This window comes from Oryctolagus cuniculus, chromosome 8 (assembly GCF_964237555.1).
Source record: "Oryctolagus cuniculus chromosome 8, mOryCun1.1, whole genome shotgun sequence".
NCBI lineage: Eukaryota > Metazoa > Chordata > Mammalia > Lagomorpha > Leporidae > Oryctolagus > Oryctolagus cuniculus.
The window spans coordinates 230495-251959 of record NC_091439.1 but is presented as its reverse complement, the minus strand read 5'-3'; the positions used below and the strand labels follow the sequence as shown (position 1 = coordinate 251959).

Genomic DNA, 21465 nt, shown 5'->3' with positions numbered 1-21465 from the left:
CTCCAAACTCCAAACTCCATGAATTTGAATGTCTGATTAAGGCCCACAGCCCCTATGCCTCCAAATGGTATAAAAAGACAGCCCCCAAGCCATGTTGATTGCAACTCTCTCTCCTGGCTTTGCCTGCACTCCTTCCTGTATACTTTCACTTCTCACGTAAATAAATCTTGCTTGTCTGTTGGCCTCTACCTACGTCTCTTCCTTGAATTCGTTCCTGTGATGGGGCAAGAAGCTGGACCAAGCCAATCCCGTAGCCACACACAGCAACCTGAGGGAGGGGTTGCACAATCTGACTGTATCAAATGCCTCTGGCTTGTACATCTTAAAGAAGTTAATGTATGCCACATGAATTTCACCTCAACAACAACAGCAAAAACATGCTGCCTGTTACTTGTCATCTCTTGTTCACATGGCTCTTCTTGGAAGTTCTATTAGTTTCCTAATGCTGATGTAAGAAACGGACACCACCTTTGTGGCGTAACGTAAGCCAAATCTGTCAGAAGGTGGAAATTGGTGTCATTGGGCTAAAACAAGTCATAAGCAGGGCTCTCTGCTTGTTCTTTTTGGGCGTCCTGGGAGGGCCCCTAGAAGCTGCCTCTCTGGTTCCTCCCACCTTCAGAGCCAGCTGGTCGGTTAACTCTTCCCATGCCATGTCCTCTCACTCTGATGCTCCTGCCTCCCTCTTCAACTTGATCAGGTCCACCCAGACAGTCTGCGTGTCTCCCCAAGCCAAGAGCAGCAGATCAGAAGATGTGATTCGATCTGCAGGCTTCATCCTCCCTTTGCCACAAAACATTCAGGCTCCTCAGATGAGGATCCGGACATCCATGGAGGCGGGGAAGGGTCTCACCCTACCAACCCCAGAAGTCACCCCAGAGGAAAAGGAGATCACCGCCCCACCACACCCCTCCAATTCTGGATGACAGCCATGGCCTGAAGACACTGGGTTCTTTCCCACGAAACTGACCCATGACTGGTGAACTTCTCACTCCCTGGCTGAAAAGGCCAACATTTTGCCTTGTCCCTCACACGCCTTCCATATTCCAATATAATCATGGATCCTGAAATAGGAAGAAGTCAAAGCAGCCCACCAGAACCACGGTTTTCTCCTTGTTTCTACAGGAAGTGGATGAAAACAGAATCCTGCCACATTCCCACATCTTCTTAGCTCTCTCTGTCTCCCTGCTAAGGACACTGAGTGCATGACCTGCTTCCAGAACCTTTATTTGTCATAGATTCATTATTTTTCTTTATATTTTTGTCATTTTCTTTCTCGTGCAGTTTTCTCCCTTCCTGAATCAGATGGGCGATGCCTTATCTCCCTCACCGCCCACTTTGTACTGAGGGAGTCACAACGCACTGATGGTCCTAAAGAAATATGCCAACATGCCTCTTCTCATAGTTTCAAAGCTATTCACATTGAAAAGTTGAACTAAGTGGAGAGTGTCAATATCCACTAAAGGACAAATAATATCAATAGGTAAAGAAATATTCTATAATAAATTCAGACTAGGCAAGGGGGTGCTTCTTCATGATTGTGCCAGAAGAAAATAGAACTATTTTAAGCATTTAGTGTTAAATGAAATCTACAGTGACTTACCTAATTCCAGACAATAAAAGATTTTTATCAGGGTAAAATTTCCACAGCATAAACTGAAGGACTTTTAGGGTTTTTTTTTTGTATATTCTCTTGCAATAGTTACGTCTTTATCTTCCAAACTTCCGTTTTATCTCAGCATAGTTAGATATGTTTTACTTTATGGGCCTTCTGTTCCTCTTACCTATTTCTGAAAGAGGGAGTCGGTATTCCTGGCTCCCATCAGCCAGCTTAGAAACGGTCAGGAGGAAGGAACCAAAGCTCTTCCGAATCCTGGCATTGTACTCCTTCACTGCAGCAGCGAAGTCCTCTGGAAGATGGCGGAGGAACACCTGTGAACAAGGAGTCAGATGGGCCTGACCGCTCAAACCAGGAGCAGAGCATGGCCAAGGTCTGGGAGACACGGGGCCAAAATCTTCTTAGGGACAGCAATTAAGCTGCTGCCTGGGATATCCTCATCCCATATCAGCTGCCTGCCAGTGCATCCTGGGAGGCAGCCGATGATGGCACAAGTACTTGGACCTCTGCCAGCTATGTGAGAGACTGGGATTGAGGCTCCTGGTCCAGCCCCTATTGCTATGGGCATTTGGAGAATGAACCAGCAAATGGAAGAATTTTCATTCGTGTGTGCGTGCTCTCTTTCCCCCCCTCCACTTGCTCTCTGCTTTGCAAGTAGATGAAATAAATGCATATTTAAAATGTATATTTTAAAAATATAGATGGAAATGTACTTCTAAATATAAACTCTTTTACTCATGGACACACAAATACATAAACTGAAGTAAAAACTAATGTCTAATCCTACCATTCAGGGATATAGGTTATAAAGATTTTGGTGATTAGAATCACCTTCTAACTAGGGTGCAGTATGCAGCTTCACAACAGAATGTTCATACTCAGCATTGTATTTGGTGCATTTTCCCATGTCATGGACTTCATTTAAAAAGAAGAATTTTAGCAGTCAGCATTGCAAGCAGATAAAGCCACCACCTGCAATGCTGGCATCCCATATGGGCACCAGCTCATGTCCCAGCTGCTCCACTTCCAATCCAGGCCCCTGTTAATGTGCCAGGGAAGGCAGTGGAAGATGTCCCTTGGACCCCTGTACCCACCTGCAAGATCTGGATAGAGTTCCAGGCTCCTGGCTTTTGCCTGGGGCAGCCCTAGCTGCTGCAGCTATTTGGGAAGCCAAGCAGCAAATGTTGGTTGGTTTGTGTGTGTGTGTGTGTATGTGTGTGTGTAACTCTGCCTTTCAAATAAGTAAATAATTTTTTTTAAAGGAGGGGGTGAGCCAGCGCCGTGGCTCACTAGGCTAATCCTCCATCTGTGGCGCCAGCACACGGGGTTCTAGAACCGGTTGGGGCACCAGATTCTGTCCCGGTTGCTCCTCTTCCAGTCCAGCTCTCTGCTGTGGCCCGGGAGGGCAGTGGAAGATGGCCCAAGTGCTTGGGCCCTGCACCCGCGTGGGAGACCAGGAGGAAGCACCTGGCTCCTGGCTTCAGATCATTCAGATCAGCGCAGCACGCCGGCCGTAGCAGCCATTTGGGGAGTGAACAAACGGAAAAAGGAAGACCTTTCTCTCTCTCTCTCTGTCTAGCTCTGCCTGTCAAAAAAAAAAAAAAAAAAAATGAGGGGGTGAGTCCAGTGCTGTGGCGTAGCAGGTGAAGCTGCCACCTGCAGCGCTGACAGCCCACATGAGTGCTGGTTCCAGTCCCAGCTCCTGGCTTCAGAATGGCCGAGCTCCAGCTGTTGCGGCCATTTGGGGAGGGAACCAATGGATGAAGATCTCTCTGCTTCTCTGTAACTCTGCTTTTCAAATAAATAAATCTTTAAAGGGGGGGGGGGGCAGAAGTCTGCACACAGGTACACACACACCATGTGTACACAAAGGCAGAGACCCGAAGGCTGCTTCTACAAGTCAAGGAGCACCAAAAATCAACAGCAACACCAGAAGCTAGAAGAGAGGTCTGGACCAGAGTCTCCCTCGAGGCCCTCAGCAAGGACACCTCTGCCATGCTTCTGCATCTCCAGGGCTGCGAGACAATGCATTTCTTTTTCTTTCTTTTTTTTTTTTTTTTTTTTTTTTTTTTTTTTTTTTTTTGTGACAGGCAGAGTTCGACAGTGAAAGAGAGACAGAGAGAAACCAAATGGCTGCTATGACCAGCACACTGCGCCTATCTGAAGGCAGGAGCCAGGTGCTTCTCCTGGTCTCCCATGCGGGTGCAGGGCTCAAGCACCTGGGCCATCCTCCACTGCACTCCCAGGCCACAGCAGAGAGCTGGACTGGAAGAGGAGCAACCGGGACAGAATCTGGCGCCCCAACCGGGACTAGAACCTGGGGTGCCAGTACCGCAGACGGAGGATTAGCCTAGTGAGCCATGGTGCCAGCTGAGACAATTCATTTCTGCCATGTAAGCTACCTGGTTTGTACCACTTCATTAGAGCAGCTTTAAGAAACTAATCCTTGGTCATCACGCATTTCTACTGAGAACTTCAAATACTAAAGAAAAAAAAAATTTAGAAGAACATATAAGACTTGTTCGTTTCTCTGGGGTGTACAGTATACTGTTTCATCACATGTAAGCAGATCAATGAGGTAATTAGCCTTTCCATTTCCTTACCTTTAAAAAAAAAAGATTTCTTTATTTGGAAGTCAGAATACAGAGGGAGAGAGAGATTCTCTCCATCCACTGGTTCACTCCCTAAATGGCTGCAATGGCCAAGGCTGAGCCAGGTGAAAGCCAGGAGCCAGGAGCTTCATCAGGTCTTCCATGTGGGTTGCAGGGCCTAAAGCACTTGGGCAATCTTCCACTGTTTTCCCAACACCTTTAGCAGGGAGCTAGATTGGTAGTGGAGCAGCTGGGACACAAACTAGTGCACACATGGGACGCCAGCATTGCCGGCGGAGCGTTTACCCACTATGCCACAGCAGTGACCCCTCCTTACCTTTTCTTTATATTTGCAGCCTGCCAGCTCCTCTCTCCCAATGCTGCAGAACTCTGGGCACAGGACAGCTCCATCCGAATCCCACACTAAGAGACATGACCAGACTCTAACAAGGCTTCCAGCAGCCTGAGGCTGGATTTCTAGATGATTCTAGCCCTGCAACCCTTAAAGTGATAGTGGCCAGCAGAAATTTCCTATTTGTTCTAGCCAATGCACAGCTGGTAAGAGGTACCCAACCTCCCTTTTTTGGAACATTTACTAGAAAGTGCATACAATTTTAACTATGAGAAACTTCAAAGAATTCAGGGAAAATGCAATTAAAAGATAAGCTTATTGTGGTGCAAAACAGTCTTGAAATGTATGTAAAGTTTTCCTTTTTAATAATCACTTTCTCTTGCAATTGTTATGTTTTAAATTTTTATTTATTTATTTGAGAGACAGAGAAATGGAGAGACAGAGAGCTCCCATCTGCTGGTTTGTGTCCCAAATGCCAATAACCATCAGGGCTGGGAAGCAGGAAGGTGATCCAGGCCTCCCACATAGGTGGCAGGAACCAAAGTACTCGAGTATCACCTACCGTCTCCCAAAGTGCATATTAACAGAGAGCTGGAGCTGTCACCGGGCACCGATCCAGATATTCCAACATGAAACATGGGCGTCTTAACTGGCAGCCTGAACCACTCAGTCAAATGCCCGCCTTAAAGCATGTTGTTAAAGGATCTATGAGATCAGTGTAACTGTTCATTGAGATCTTTGCCACATTTTCAGATGAGCCAAGCATTTTATTACTTTCTACCTTTAATTACAGCTGAGATTTTACATTTTGTTTTCTTTGTAACTTTAGTATAGGGAAAGTTATACATTTCAATAGATTATTTTGGCAAATTATAAACATTTTTCTGTTGATTTTCTTGGCTTTTTACATAGCCAGAGATTTTATCTGTAAATAACAATTACAAAAATAAGAGCCAACATTACTGAGTGTTTTTATATGCCAAACATTGTTTTAAGCATTTTGCATGTATTTTTAAAGATTGATTGATTGATTTGAAAGGCAGAGCAACAGAGAAAGGGGAAGAGACAGAGAGAGAGAGAGAGAGACAGACAGACAGAGATCTTCCATCTGCTGGTTCACTCCCCAAATGGCCACAACAGCCAGGTCTAGGCCAGGGCAAAACCAGGAGCCAGGACCTCCATCGTGGTCTCTCCCATGTAGGTGGCAGGGACCCAAGTATTTATGTCACCTTCCACTGCCTTCCTAGGCACATTAGCAAGAAGCTGGGTCAGAAGCAGAGGAGCTGAGACTCAAGCCAGCATTTGATAGGGGATTCCTGCATTGCAAGTGGTGGCTTAACCTGCTGAGCCACAATGCTGGCCCCACTTTGCAGGTATTCACTCATTTAATCCTCATGGCAACTCTTCAAAGTGGGTGCTATTCCAATTGCCAGTTTTCAGATAAGAAAACAGGTCTGGTACAGAAATGTGCCATCAGTTCAGTGGCAGGGCTGGGCGGGTGACCCAGCACATTACTCCATCATACGCTGTAGTATTTTGCTGTTCACCTTGCCCACCTTTGCATCGGATGAAAACCATCCAATTTTCCTTTCTTTCCATTTGGCAAGGATTAGAATTCCCAGAACACTATTTCCAGATAGGTGTTAAATTGATCTTCTTATCTTCTTCTTTATTAATATTAATATTAAATGACTAGCTGGCTATTCATCTCTGTTAGGAATAAGTTCCATTCATCTGCAATCACTACACTATGACACTTCAGAAAGTTCATGGAAACTGTAATTAAAAGGTAAGTTTGACTGCAAAACAAACTGACATCTATTCATACAAGGGATCTTCAAAAAGTTCATGGAGAACGCATATTAGTAAAAAACAAAGCATTCATATACAAATCTGCACTCATGCATCCCAAAGACTAACTGGAGCATGAAGAAGTAACTCGAGTGAATGATGGCAAAATCTTGTTACTGGGAAAATGCTGTTGCACTTCATTATTATTAAAGCAGAAAGAGGTTACATCAAAGTACGAGTATTGCAGTATTTTATTTTCTTACCATTGAATGAGAAAACACCTTCTTAAACTTTTTCGCACAGGGAGGAAGGTATCTCTTTCCAAAAAGATGTGCTAAAACCACCACCAAGGTTTCCATCACATCTTCAGAAAATGTCTTTTTGCCTGTATTTTGTTATTTAAAAAAAAAAGTTTAATTTTTCAAAACCTTAGAGAACAAATGTAATGTGTAAGACACAGCTGAAAGCTTACTTCCTATGAATTTGGTGACTTTTTTTTTTAACAAACTACACCAGCATTTCACAATATTGCAGGCTAACTGATGGCATCTTGCTACAAAACGCTTTGCATCCTCCTACCCACTCTTACCTGTAGAAGCCTGGTGGTCAATGAGCGATGGTTGCCCCTACTCTGTAACTGCTTGGGGATTCCCTCACTGGCTCCAAGTCTTCCCTTTGCTCCTCTGTCTCCATTCTACTCATTTTTTTCTACCTTGGTGCAACCCCTGCCAAGGAACAAAGGCCCGAAGCTGCTTGCTAAACTCCTCGTCTGCCCTTCCAGGCCCTGTGTGACGTGAATCTGCGCCCACTCTCTCTTTGGTGCACGTTACAGAAAGAACTCGCACCTGCTCCTCTTGACAGGCCTTTGCTGCCAATATTGCTTTTTCCCTGGAATATTTATTCCCCATATTTTCTTATGCCCAAACCCTCGCAATACACTAGGGACTAAATCTCCTAGAGGGAAAGCCTATGTGAAATTCCCGATATTTGATCTGCTCCAGCATTTTGCAGAGGGCCAGGGTCCAGACCACTGGGAGCATGATGGATGAAGGAGCTGAATGACAGGCACTCATGAGAGACTAGGAAACAGGCTACAACTACCTGCAGTATCAGAGAAATGCCGTGCAGAGTGAGGCTTTCAAACTTGATTTCTTTTTGTTTTTGTTTTTGTTTTTGTTTTTGTTTTTTTTGACAGACAGAGTGGACAGTGAGAGAGAGAGACAGAGAGAAAGGTCTTCCTTTGCCGTTGGTTCACCCTTCAATGGCCGCTGCGGCCGGCGCGCTGCGACCGGCGCACCGCACTGATCCGATGGCAGGAGCCAGGTACTTATCCTGGTCTCCCATGGGGTGCAGGGCCCAAGCACTTGGGCCATCCTCCACTGCACTCCTGGGCCACAGCAGAGAGCTGGCCTGGAAGAGGGGCAACTGGGACAGAATCCAGCGCCCTGACCGGGACTAGAACCCGGTGTGCCGGCGCCGCTAGGTGGAGGATTAGCCTAGTGAGCCGTGGCGCCAGCTCGAACTTGATTTCTATACATTGTTAGCATCATGTGAAAATTGTGCCCAGCTTTCAAATTGCTTTAGCATTCTGAGACCCTCTACGCAATATTTATATCATAAGTAAAATTCATGACTCTTTCTTGAAAAAAAAAAAAAAACAGGTTCACATGGATCAAAGGCTTTATGATTTGATTTATTATTAGTGTTAAGATATCATGGGCCAGCACTGTGGCATAGTGGGTTAACACCTGGCCTGCAGTGCCGGCATCCCATATGGGCACCGGTTCGAGTCCTGGCTGCTCCACTTCTGATCCAGCTCTCTGTTATGGCCTGGGAAAGCAGTAGAAGATGACCCAGGTCCTTCAGCTCCTGCACCCACGTGGGAGAACTGGAAGAAGCTCCTGGCTCCTGGCTTCAGATCGTCCCAGCTCTGGCCATTGCAGCCAATTGGGGAGTGAACCAGCAGATGGAAGACCTCTCTCTCTCTCTCTTTGCCTCTCCTCTCTCTGTGTTACTCTGACTTTCAAATAAATAAATAAATATTTTTAAAAAGATATATACTACCATATCATCTTAATTATTTCTGTACTATTTTGATAAAAGTTGATGTTTCCAAAAATAAAATAGAACAATGGGTCACTAACTGTATATTCTAGCCTTAGCTGCCTGCATTTGTGTTTGGATCACACCGTTCTATTTCCCTCTTTACCTTACAGCATTGTGTTTCAGTTATAGAAAAGGGAAAAACTAATTTAAAATTATAGTAAAGGAAATCATTACAGATGACAATGTTTTATGTAAATAACTTCCAAAAATTTTTCAGTAGAATAATGCTTATTGTCTTTAACAAAGCTAAAGGTTATAATTTCTTAAAATTTAAAAGTATATTAAATAATCATTAAGAATCATATTTATATTATGATTATACATACAAAATTCAGATGCTAATAATATTTTATAAACATATTTAATTTTGTAAAATGACAAGAAAAACCTTCAAGATACATTAGGAGAATGGGCAATCAGAAAATGGCCTACCAAGATGCATGCTTAGCCTAGCAGTTAAGATGCCCACATCTCATATGGGGTACCCAGGTTTAAAATTCAGATCCAGCTCTTACTTCCTGCTAATGCAGATGATGGTGCAAGTGATTGACTGGGTTCTTCCCACCCACATGAGAGACATGGATTGAGTTTCCAGCTCCCAACTTTGACCTGGCCCAGGACCAGCTACTGTGGACATCGGAAAGCAAATCAGTGGAAGATTTCTCTTGGTCTACTCGCTCATTCATTCATTCATTCATCCTCTCTCTCTCTTTTCCCTCCTCCCCCCCTCTCTCCCCATCTTTCCCTTCTTCCCTCCTTCCCTGTCTCTCCCCCTTCTTCCCCCTGTCCCTCCCTCCCTCTCAATCTTTTAAAGATGACACACCATCAAAAGCAAATGTAGTTCTGGGGAACGTGCAGGTATATGTGAAGCAGTCGTACGGGATGTCAGTGTGTGTACATGTACAGTGTAAGGGGTAGGAGTTGGGAAAAGGATAGCTGCTCACCATCTACGATGACTGGAACACACAGCTTGTGAAACAGACCTTTCACCAGCATGCTTACTAAAGCAAAGTTTGAAGGTTCGTGGTAGTGCAGGTGGGACACAAGGCCAGCATATCCAACGGGAACACATTCTTGATTCAGGTATCCCTGTGAATCAATTTAACAATTTAGCCTCAGTCCCTAGATCTCAGAAATACCCAACAGGTAAGTCATCAAGTAAGGAGATTTCAGTAGTAAAGTTAAATACATGTACGAACACTTTAGTGAAAACAGGTTTAAATCTTACCTCTCTGATCAAGAATTGCAAAGAATATATGAAGTAAAATTTTAACATGCACTTGACCTTTGGTCGCTTGAAGGACATCAAGGAATACTGGAGCAGCGACAATGCCTATGCACACATGTCAAAACACCAAAGTTAGACAGGCTAGCTATAAAGTTTGAGATATCACTAATGACTTTGTTATATTATATACTCTAAATAATTATTACAGATATGCCATAAGTTTTACATTCTCTATGTATGAATAAAACATAATAGGATGAAAAATTTACTGGGAGAGATGAACAATGACAACTTCACTCATAACCACTGAGAAATAAATGTAAACTTATGAATATATAAAAGTAAGAGTTAGGAACATTCCAGTATTTAGTACATTTTCAACCATTAATTCTTTGAAAATTTACTTTTAAATGTTCTAGGCTAGATATATTTATTGAAAAAAATTTCTCATATATGCAGAGTGTATTTATAATCATGGACTTAATTTGTCACGTGTACAGAAGTTACCACCATGTTCTTGTGTGAAGGAAAGGCACTAAGACAAGAATCAAATGTTGCTAAGAGTTTGCGAACTGCACATTGTGATTTTATTCCCTCCAAGATACCTAACAGGCGAGGTTTACTTTAGACTTGAGCTAAGATGATTATGTCTGTTAGAGAGGGTAGAGACTGTACCTTTGCTTTGGCATCCTCTTTGTCATCTGCTTTGGCAACCAACAGCATGAGTCTGAGAACCAAGGTGATGTTTAGGGGAAACTGACCCTTCAGCTTGGGCACATCAGACTTCAAGAGCCGGTCTATCTTGGGTAATGGAATATCATAGAAGATCACACTTCCTATAAGATCTTCTCCACGCCTTCCTGCACGCCCAGACATCTAAAGAGATGACCACAAAACTTATGCAAGTTCAAATCCTGGCACTGTAAATAATGTCTCACTTACCTATACCATGTGGAACATTAAACATTTGAAAATAAATCTTCAATGAGTTTTTTGTTTCTTGGTATATTGATGTTGTCAAATCTTGCAGAATTATTTTATTTTATAGATATATTTTTATAGATACATTTTAAAGTCCAGTGTTAAGACAGTATTGCCTCTTTTTTAAAAAAATAAATGGAGTACCAGCTCCTGTGTTTAGAGATCATGATCTGGGGTCGGTGCTGTGGTTTAACTAGGTTGGGCCACCTGCAGTGCCAGCATCCCATATGGGCACCACTTGGAGTCCCGGCTGCTTCCCTTCAGATCCAGCTCTCTGCTCATGGCCTGAGAAGGCACTGGAAGATGGCTCAAGTGCTGGGGTCCCTGCACCCATGTTGGAAATGTGGAAGAAGCTCCTAGCGCCTGGCTTCAGATTGGCCTAGCTCCAGCCTTTGGGTCCATTTGGGGAGTGAACCAAACGATGAAAGACCCCCCCCCCCCACCTCTCTCTGTCTATAACTCTGTCTTTCAAATAAGTAAATAAATCTTTAAATAAACAAATAAAGATCATGACCTTAGGGAAGGCATTTGGTGTAGGATGCTTGGGATGCCTGACACCTAGATTGGAACGCCTGGGTTCAAACACCAGCTCTGGTCCCCTTCCCAGCTTCCTGGAAGGCAGCAGGTGGCAGCTCAAGTAGTCAGGTTCCTATCACTCACACTGGAAATCCGGACTGAGTTACTGACTCCTGACTTCAGCCTGGCCTAACCCTAGCCACCGTAGGTGTCTGAGGAATGAACCAGTGGGTAGGAAACCTCTTTGTCTCTTTTTTCCTTCCTCTCTCGTTTCTCTCTCTCTGCCTATAAAATTAAATTAAAATCATGGCCTTTAAAGCAGGCACAATTTCTGATTTACCAACGTAGTTCCAGAAACGAGCCTAAAATCAAAACCTTATAGACACTTAACATATAATTATTGGTGGTTGGCATGAATTGGGTGCTCAAAGATGTAGTTACTTCCCTCCAATATTATTTTTGTTTATGTTCAAGAATATTTATCAAATTGAGAATATCTTCAGGAAAACTAAGCTACTGACAATATATTTTACAAGTTTTTTAAGTGTAATCATATTCATTAATATACATATATAAAAACTCAGTTTCAAATATTTTTATGGCCACCAAATATTTCAGAACAAATGGCTTTTCCTGGCCTACTGAATGAGCATTTCAGATACCTGTATATAGAACCGTAACAGAAGTCATGTATTATAAATACCTGTCAAAAGTTCAGAGCATCCAAATAAACAGAGTCTTCTGTAAAAACAACGGTTTTACAGGGCATATTAATTCCCAAAGCAAGGGATGATGTAGCTGTCACTACCTATGATGGAAAGCAAAAAAATAAAAAATTGGGAAAACATATTTAATGTAGCATACACAGATGCATACGTAGTATTGACCAAATTAAATCCCCTTACATTATTTTTCTTGAGTAAAAGTGCAGTGTTAAGACAGTATTGCAAAACATCAAACTCTATGCTTGCTTTTGGAATAGACAGCTCTACATCCCACTTGGATGTTCATTCATTCTCATATTCTTGCTGAACATTACAATTATACAGCATTTTCCAGGTAACAAAATGATACAAAATCAAAGCCATTCAGTAAGCCTTCAGTGTTACTGTCTGTGTGTGTTTGGCATGAATAAGAGCAATATGTTATACAAGGAGTTTATTTTCACGTTAAAAGATTTCCAAGAACAGAAAATAGTAAATGATACAAAGTCAGACTAAGCAGGAAGCAAGTCATAATAAGCATGACAAAACCATTCTAAGACGTAGATTGTAAAAAGAAAGAAAGGTAATATGATATAATTAATATTTACAAGATCGATTTGGCAGCTCTGGGAGGAAATAATTGTAGGAGGTGATTACCAAAAGTAGAAGTCTGACAGAATGCTTTTAGATTATTCTAGACAACATATTATGACATAATTGAACAGGAAATATTCCTAGTGGAGAGATGTGGGCTGTACATGCATGTGTGTGCACGTGTGTGTGTGCGTGCATGTGTGTGTGTGAGAGAGAGAGAGAGAGTTGATAAGCACTTGCTGACGTATTCTGGCTGTTTTAATGTGGAAGGAAAAAGCACTGGGTTCCATGTCCCTGAGTTCTGTATCTGTGAATTCAACCAACCAAAGACTGGAAATATTTGGACAAAAAAGTGTACTGAACACTTACAGTCTTTTTTTTTCCTGTCATTATTTTCTAAATAATATACTGTAGCAACTACTTACATACAATACACTGCACTAAGTAATGTAAGTAACCTAGAGACACAGAGGATATGCATTGGTTCTATGCCAAAGCTATGCTGTCTTATATAAAAGACTAGAGCACTGATGGATTTTGGTATCTGTGCAAGTCCTAGAATCAGTCCCCTGCAGATACCGAGGGGTTCACATTTCTTAGAGAAAGGTCAATCTACTGCTGGAAACTGTCTTATCTCAAACCTACCTAAGGTTGCTCAGATACATTTTTGTTTCTCATGTAGCCTTTTCTTCTCTTGAAAATAAACATAGTTAGGTTATACATTTTCCTCCAACTACTAGCTTAGCTGCATCACAGAAGTTTGTCTATACAGCATTTTATTTACCTAGCAAATAAATAAATTTTCTGGGGCTGGCGCTGTGGCATAGCGGATAAAGCTGCCGCCTGCAGTGCTGGCACCCCATATGGGCGCCGGTTCGAGTCCCGGCTGCTCCTCTTCCAATCCAGCTCTCTGCTATGGCCTGGGAAAGCAGTACAAGATGGCCCAAGCACTTGGGCCCCTGCACCCACGTGAGAGACCAGGAAGAAGCTCCTGGCTCCTGGCTTCAATAAGCGAAGCTCCAGCCAGTGCGGCCAACTGGGGAGTGAACCAGCAGATGGAAGACCTCTCTCTCTCTGCCTCTCCTTCTCTCTCTGTGTAACCCCGACTTTCAAATGAATAAATAATTCTTTAAAAATAAATAAATAAATAAACTTTCTTATTTCCATTATTAGTTCTCCTTTACCCCGTTAATTTACTCTTAATTTTCACACTGCAGTTTATACAGTTATCTTTCTGGATCACTGGGGAATGATTGGGCTATCTGAACAAAGAATGGACTTTCGGGGCTGGGACTGTAGCTCAGCAGGTTAAGCTGCCACCTGAGGTGCCTGCATCCCATAGGAGAGCAAGTTTGAGCTCTGGCTGTTTCATTGCCTACCCAGCCCCCTGCTAAAGTGCCTGGGAAAACAGTGGAAAATGGCCAAGTACTTGGGCCCTTGACACCCATGTGGGAGACCAGATGGAGTTCCTGGTTCCGGGCTTCATTCTGGCCCACTGTGGCCATTGTGGTCATTTGGGGAGCGAATCAATAGAGGGAAGATTCCACCCCCCCTGTGTGTGTGTGTGTGTGTGTGTGTGTGTGTGTAACTGTCTTTAAAATAAGTAAATACATCTTCAAAAAAAGAATGGATTTTATTTAATAAAAATGTAACAATATGGATTCATCTGTGGCAATAATATGTTGTAATAGTGTAAGATGTTAATAAAAGGAGAAATTGGGTGGCATGAGATATTCTCTGTACCATCATAACAACTTCAGTTTTTAACCCTAATACTCAAAATCTAAATGAAGTTAAAAAGAGTCATCCTGGAAAGAAATTTGGCTATGTATTTCCAGAGCCTGCTACCTTTTCCTTCTGAGACATTTCTTTCACTTAGCAGAATCAATCAATTCTAAATAAATAATTAAAATGATGATTGATGGGGCCAATACTGTGGTGCAGTGGGTAAAGCCACTGCCTGCAGTGCTAGCATCCCATATGGGCGCCAGTTCAAGTCCTGGCTGCTCCACTTCCAATCCAACTCTGCTATGGCCTCGGAAAGCAGCAGAAAATGGCCCAAGCACTTGGGCTCCTGCACCCACCACAGTGGGAGACCTGGAAGAAGCTCCGGGCTCCTGGCTTCAGATCGTCCCAACTCCAGCCATTACAGCCACTTGGGGAGTGAACCAGCAGATGGAAGATCTCTCTCTCTCTCTCTCTGTAACTCTTTCAAATACATAAATAAATCTTTTAAAAAATGATTGTCTATGTTGAAAGAAAATTAACAGTATAATGCTTAAGTAAATTAAATATGTGTATTTTCTGTTGCACACATGTTTATTACCTCATGCTAATTATTAAAATAATATTAGGCAAGGCAGACAAGATCCCAAATTGGGTACACATTATCATATTAACTATGTAAAAATGTATGGAAGGAAATATGATAAATGTAGGTGGCGCATCTCCCCAGGTGCAGGGATTGAGAGAGAGAGCTAGATAGAGCATCTTCCGTCCCATAGCCACTGCAGCTACCCAATTAAAGTGAAAGCTGTGCTTTGTAGTGAGTTCATCTACCTTGACGTGCTTCAGTCTGAAAAGGGTCTCAACAACTTGTCTCTGTTTGTACTCCATTAAACCATGATGGTAGCCAATGCCCCGCTGTAACAGCCTGATCAGACCAGAGCCTCCTCTTGTCCATCTCAGCCTGGATACAATCTTCCTGAAAGTCTGAAACACACACACAGTTTGCAAAATCAAATGAAGGCATATGTCCTTTGACTGAAGCCTGATTTTATGTGTTAGAAGGCTTTAGCAGGCAGAGTTAGATGCATTTCTGGGAAGAGCAGTTGTGTTTTAGGCTAGAACCTCAAGTTCATAAACAGAGCAGTTCTGTCCTAAGTGGCATTCATGCATAAGACCTGAGAAAGTAGAATGCAGCCCAACCTCAAATGCACTGATCCTTTCTTCACATGCCTTCCTCACAGCAGCCATGTGCCCAATTTTCCCTCATACACCTGCTGACATCATTCCCACAATGCTGGAGGCAGCTCCAGCTCATCCTGGGGTAATGAGGAAACACTGAAGCAACACAGTAAGAATTCCAAGAGGAAGATGCTCCATGCAGGCCCAGCGTCCCTCCAGGCAAGTAGCAAAATCCATCCCTGGCCCCGACACAGCTCTCAGCGGAGTCTGATGATCAACTGCCTTGTGCTCTATTTTTGCTGCTGACTTGAAACTAACTAACCGCTGTTCACTCCAATCACATCTGACCACTGTCTGCCCGTGTCTGTCTGTGTCTCCCTGTGCTTCCAGGCTGGCACCTTTGTGTTTCTCACTTCCTGTCTCTCTCTCCACACTCTCTCCCCATCTCTGTCCTGCAGCCCCTTCTCTGAAACTCCCTGTCTGCTCCTGAACAGTTTCTACCTCTGTCAGTCACTATTGCTCTTTTTCTTTCTTTCTTCTCTTTCCCACCCTCTTTTTTACTTTTATTCTGCTTCCCTCCCCCTTTCCAACCTGCACCATCACTAAAAGAAAAAAGCAAACATACACAAGTAATAACCATTGATCTGACTACATGGTCTAGTAGGTCAACCAACCAACAGATGCACACCCGTTATCTGGCGTATCTCTCAGTGTTCTGGGCTTAGTTTCTGAGTGAGACACACAGCAGTGGAAGAGAAGGCAACCGTTTCTAGTTTGTAAAACTGGGCATGTGGTGGATGATTTGGTGACATGAAGCACAGAAAACGGGAGAAGTTTTCAAATGAAAGACAAATCTGATTTTGATTTCTTGGTAGCAAGTCACTGCATTAGCTCAGAAAAGAGATTTAACATTTACCTTTTCTTTTTCTTAAATTTTTTATTTGCTATAAGGAGAACAAATCTCATGTATTTTATATATACAGTTTTAAGAACATAATTATGGGGCCGCCACTGTGGTACAGCGGGTAAAGCTACTGCCTGTAGTGCCAGCATCCTATATGGACACCAGTTCGAGTCCCAGCTGCTCCACTTTCTATCCAGTCCTCTACTAATGTGCCTGGGAAAGCAGTGGAGGATGGCCAAAGTGCTTGGATCTCTGCAACCATGTGGGAAACCTAGGAGAAGCTCCTGGCTCCTGGCTCCTGGCTTCAGCCTGGCCCAGTCTTGGCCAGTGTGGCAACTTGGGGAGTGAACCAGCAGATGGAAGATTTGTGTGTGTGTGTGTGTGTATATCCGTGTAATTCTGCCTTTCAAAATAATAAATATTTTTTAAAAATATCATGATGATACTTCCCACCCTCCTTTGTTCCCTCCCTTGCTCCCATCTACTTCCTCCTTCCTTTCTTATTTTCTTTTAATTTCTACAATGATATACTTTGAATTCACTTTATAGTCACAAGATTCGATTATTGCTCATGGCCCTTGTCTATACTCTTCAGGAACAGTGGGGTTTTTTGCTGACTGCTTGTTGAATTCTTTACTTACTGGAGGGTGACTCTTGGTGATTACTTTTACCTTTTCTATTTCTATTTCTATTACATAAAAGATTATCATTAACTTTAACAGATGCAGTCGACTGCACAAAGAAAAAGCCTGCACTTGCTATACCTCGTCATGAATCTTTGAACCACTTTTAATAGCTGTGTAAGCTTACATATATAATCTTAACTTCTTCAGCCTCCAACTCCAGTTTCCCATACATTAAGATCAATTTAGATGAAATAGGTTGTGTTTTATAAACTGCATAGTACAGTATAGACACACACACACACATATAAGGTTATGCGCCAGATTGTGCACCACCAAAACTGAACTTTGAAGTACTTGATACAATTAAGTTAAAAGTAAAATCATTACAGTGAGCTGCAATCCAATATGACTACTACCTTTGTAAGAGGAATTTCGGACAGACACATACAGAGGAAACACGATGTAGTGGTAACAGACAGCAGGGAGAAGGTACCCAATTATACAAGAGGACTGCAACAAGTTCATGGAAAAATCAAATCGAAAAACTAAGTTTATTCTAGTGCAAAAAACTTTAGAAATTCACGCAGAGCTTTCTCATAACATGTATTCTCCATGGCCTCTGGGAAGATGCCTCGTGTGGGCAGATTTCAAAATTCTTTTGCATAAAATAAACTTATTTTTTAATTCTGTTTTTCATGAGCCCTCTAAAGTAATGCATGTAAGCCCTGGAGAGAGACCTGGAGCAGACCCTGCCCTCTGAAGCCTCAGTAGGAAGTAATCCTACTGGGTGCCAGACTTCCAGCAGGCATAACTGTTAAGAAATAAATTCCTAACAAGTGGTACCCTGGTGCAGAAGCCTTAGCAAATGAATCCATCCACCTAGGCATGCCCCCTGTTCTCGTCTCTTAACCTTGCTATCCACACCTGCTCGATCAACATAAGTACAGTCCGGAGGAACTTCTTTACTCTTTTTAAGACTCTTCTTTATTTCCTTTATTTCAGCGTCCCATAAAATCAATCTCTGAATTCGAGCAGTTGAATTTGAATGTAAATAACTGAATATAAAAAATCAGGAACGTCGTGAATATTGATTATAACATGCCCTCTTCTTTTCAACATTTGAAATTGTGTCTGTAAGTGCCAGCATAAAAGAATGCCTGGTAATTTGAACCCAAAATATGATTGCCCTTATTAAAGGATATTCACCAGGCCTTAATTACTTCAATTCTCATTGCTTACCATCTGTTATTTTTAACATATGCATTGACACCTACTTAACAGAAAACAGAAAAACCATTCTTGGTCCTGCTTGACTACAGATTCTGGTATGAGGCCTGCTCACCTGTGGATTCCAGCAACAGGTCTGTCGCCAGACTTGGCAAGCCAGTAAGCCCATAAACTCCACTAACTGGCCCATCTAAAACCTCCATTCAAGCCAACTGGTAAAACTGCCAAAGCCAGTTTATAAAGATTGGAAGAAATGATTGCTTCTTCAAATGCACAGAGAGCAACATGCAGGTACCAGAATCAAAGAATCAGGGAAACATGACATCACCAAAGGAATAAAATAAGATTCCAATAACGAAGCTTAAAGAAATGGAGATCTAGGGGCTGGCACTGTGGCTCAGCGGGTTAACGCCCTGGCCTAAAGTGCCGGCATCCCATGTGGGAGCCGGTTCGAGGCCCGGCTGCTCTATTTCCAATCCTGCTATGCCTGAGAAAGCAGTGGAGGATGGCACAAGGCCTTGGGCCCCTACATGTGTGTGGGAGACCCTGAGGGGGCTCCTGGCTCTGGATCAGTGCAGCTCTGGCCATTGTGGCCGATTGAGGAGTGAACATCGGATGGAGGGCCCCTCTCCCTCTCTCTCTCTCTCTGCCTCTCTTCTGTGTAACTCTGACTTTCAAATAAATAAATAAATCTTTTAAAAAAAGAAAGAAATGGAGATCTAGGGCTGGCACTATGGCACAGGGGGTAAAGCCACTGCCTGTAGTACCAGCATCCCATATGGACACCGGTTTAAGTCCCAGCTGCTCCACTTCCACTCCAGCTCCCTAACACACCTGGGAAAGCAGTGGAAGATGGCCCAAGTTCTTGAGCCCCTGCACACCCATGGGAGACCCCGAAGAATCTTCCGGCTCCTGATTTCAGACTGGCCCAGCTACAACTGTTGCAGCTCTTTGTGGAATAAACCAGCAGATGAAAGATTCTCTCCCCCCCCCCCAATTTTGTCTTTCAAATAAATAAATAGATCTTTTTAAAACAGAAGAAATGGAGATCTATGAACTGCCTAACAAAGAATTCAAGATAATCATCCTAAAGAAGTTTAGTGAGCAATATATAAGAGAACATAGAAAGAAAATATTTTAAAAATCAGCAAAATAATACATGAACAAAATGAGGGTTCAACAAAGATAGATAAACAAGAATTCTGAAGCTGAAGAACAAAATCATCGAAACAAAAAATTCAAGAGTTTCCATAGCAAACTTAATCCAGTGAAAGAAAGAATCAACTAATTCAAAGACAGACCATTTCAATTATCTAGTTAAAGAAACACCAACAAAAAGAATGAAATAATAAGTGAGTAGGAAGCTTTTGGATCTGCTATCATTTGAATATATTTTGTCCCAGAACTCATAATGAAGCTTGATCCCTATAATGGTACTGAGTGTTGTGGGACTTTAAATATATGATTAGGTTGTTAATCACAAACTTAAACTTTGTGGACCTAAGAAAATGTTAGAAATCAGCTAATCAACTGAAGAAAGTTACTGTAAAACATTGTACAATTACTGAAATACTCAATAATCTTCTCCCACATAAGTCCCCCAAAATGATGTTCTAATTAAATTAAGTTGGTGTATCATAAAAACATAAAGCAGTGAAATATGATTTTAATTATATAAATAATTGCACACTTAAAGGTTTCAGTTCACAATGAATTCCACAATTCCAGTAGAAATACTCACGCAGCGTACATTCTCCTTTGAGACTTAATTGCTTTCTCCAGTTTCCTGTTTAAATTCTTCTCTCCTTCAGAGTTGTGACTATGAGTATATTGTCTCATCAACATATTAGTAAGAAGGCGTGAAGCTGACCTTTCCACTGAGTGAATGTTGAATCTAAAGTAAAGTATGTGAGAACACTGGATAACTGCATGCTCATTCCAGTCCAGCCCTGCATTCATTAATAAAGACAATTTTTGGATGTAGGAACCTTTGTTTGGGTAACATCAATCTCTGTCATTCATTCATTTTTGCCCATTTAACTCCTAAATCAGAGTTCATGTGAATGGAAGGGAAGATCAGAGTTAGTTACAAAGGTGAATTTTGATACTATGGTAAGAGTAGTTAGGTAAAGGCTCTTTACTAGGGAAAAAAAAAAAAAAAACTGCTCTTTTCTCATTTGACACAGTTCCCATATTAAGACTGCTGAATCTTTGTAAAGAACAGACCAGCACCTACTTGTCATTGTTACTAGTTAGTTCCTTTTCACCTGTGACATGAAGTTTGAGTTAGGAATTGGATTTCTAGGAGTACTTTTGTACTTCCTCATATTTGGCTTAACCTTTTTCTCTTCACTTTTCTCAAAAATTTTCAGACTTATTACAAGATCAATGCACATTCCTATACAGACATTTAAAGAATTGACAATTTGGCCTCATATTTTCCTTCCAATTTTGAAGTTTTATATATATAGTATATATGTATATATATACTCTATGTCGGTGAGTGCCCACATATACACAATATGCATAAATTAAACCTCCCACAAAGAGCTGATGAAAACATGATTGCTAATTAAATCATCTTGCTACCAGGCCCTATCTAATTTTTCTTTTAATTCTTTGAAGTGATTGTCATAAATATTCTTCAAGGTCTTTTCTTTCCACTTAAAGAGAGCTTATATATAATAAAACTTCACAAAAGAAAAATGGCAGACTAAACACTCAATATGCCATCATATGTGTATATAGGTGTATGTTAATGTATGTACTCTGTTTTGCCAAATACACATTACTCTTTTTACCATATCTGATTCTACAAATATGTTGAACTTCCTATTAACTTATGGCCCAGGAAATTCCACTCTACCAAGCCATACAATTAGATTTTCAAATAAAATTCAGTGAGAGTGTTTGTTTCTGTTGTATTATATCCAAGTTGCTATAGAAAATATCTCTTATATGTGCTAGTTGATATAGATACAAAAATAACATATCAGAATGAAACTGATACCTTATGATTTGATTATTGTTTATAACCCTTTTCTATATTCCTGTGGAACACTGGTCTTCCTACTTTTTACTTGTTGAACATCATGGTTAGTGGTGTGTTAATCCTGTGGTCATAAAATAGATTGAAAATATGTTATTGCAGGGGCTGACGCCGTGGCACAGCAGGTTAAAGCCCTGGCCTGAAGCGTCGGCATCCCATATGGGTGCCGGTTTGAGTCCCGGCTGCTCCTCTTCCATCCAGCTCTCTGCTGTGGCCTAGGAAAGCAGTACAAGATGGCCCAAGCTCTTGGGCCCCTGCGCCCACCTGGGAGACC

At 42.0% G+C, this 21465-nt stretch overlaps 1 protein-coding gene across 1 annotated transcript in view; it reads right to left on the bottom strand.

Moving 5' to 3' along the window:
- Nucleotides 1–21465, bottom strand: part of LOC103346374 (probable ATP-dependent RNA helicase DDX60) — an 85778-nt gene that overhangs the window by 9024 nt on the left and 55289 nt on the right. The window contains 9 exon segments of the mRNA XM_070047171.1: nt 1782–1929; nt 6613–6734; nt 9400–9544; nt 9684–9788; nt 10359–10559; nt 11884–11988; nt 15038–15190; nt 17826–17970; nt 19884–20036. Of these exon segments, the coding sequence (XP_069903272.1) occupies nt 1782–1929; nt 6613–6734; nt 9400–9544; nt 9684–9788; nt 10359–10559; nt 11884–11988; nt 15038–15190; nt 17826–17970; nt 19884–20036 (1277 nt within the window).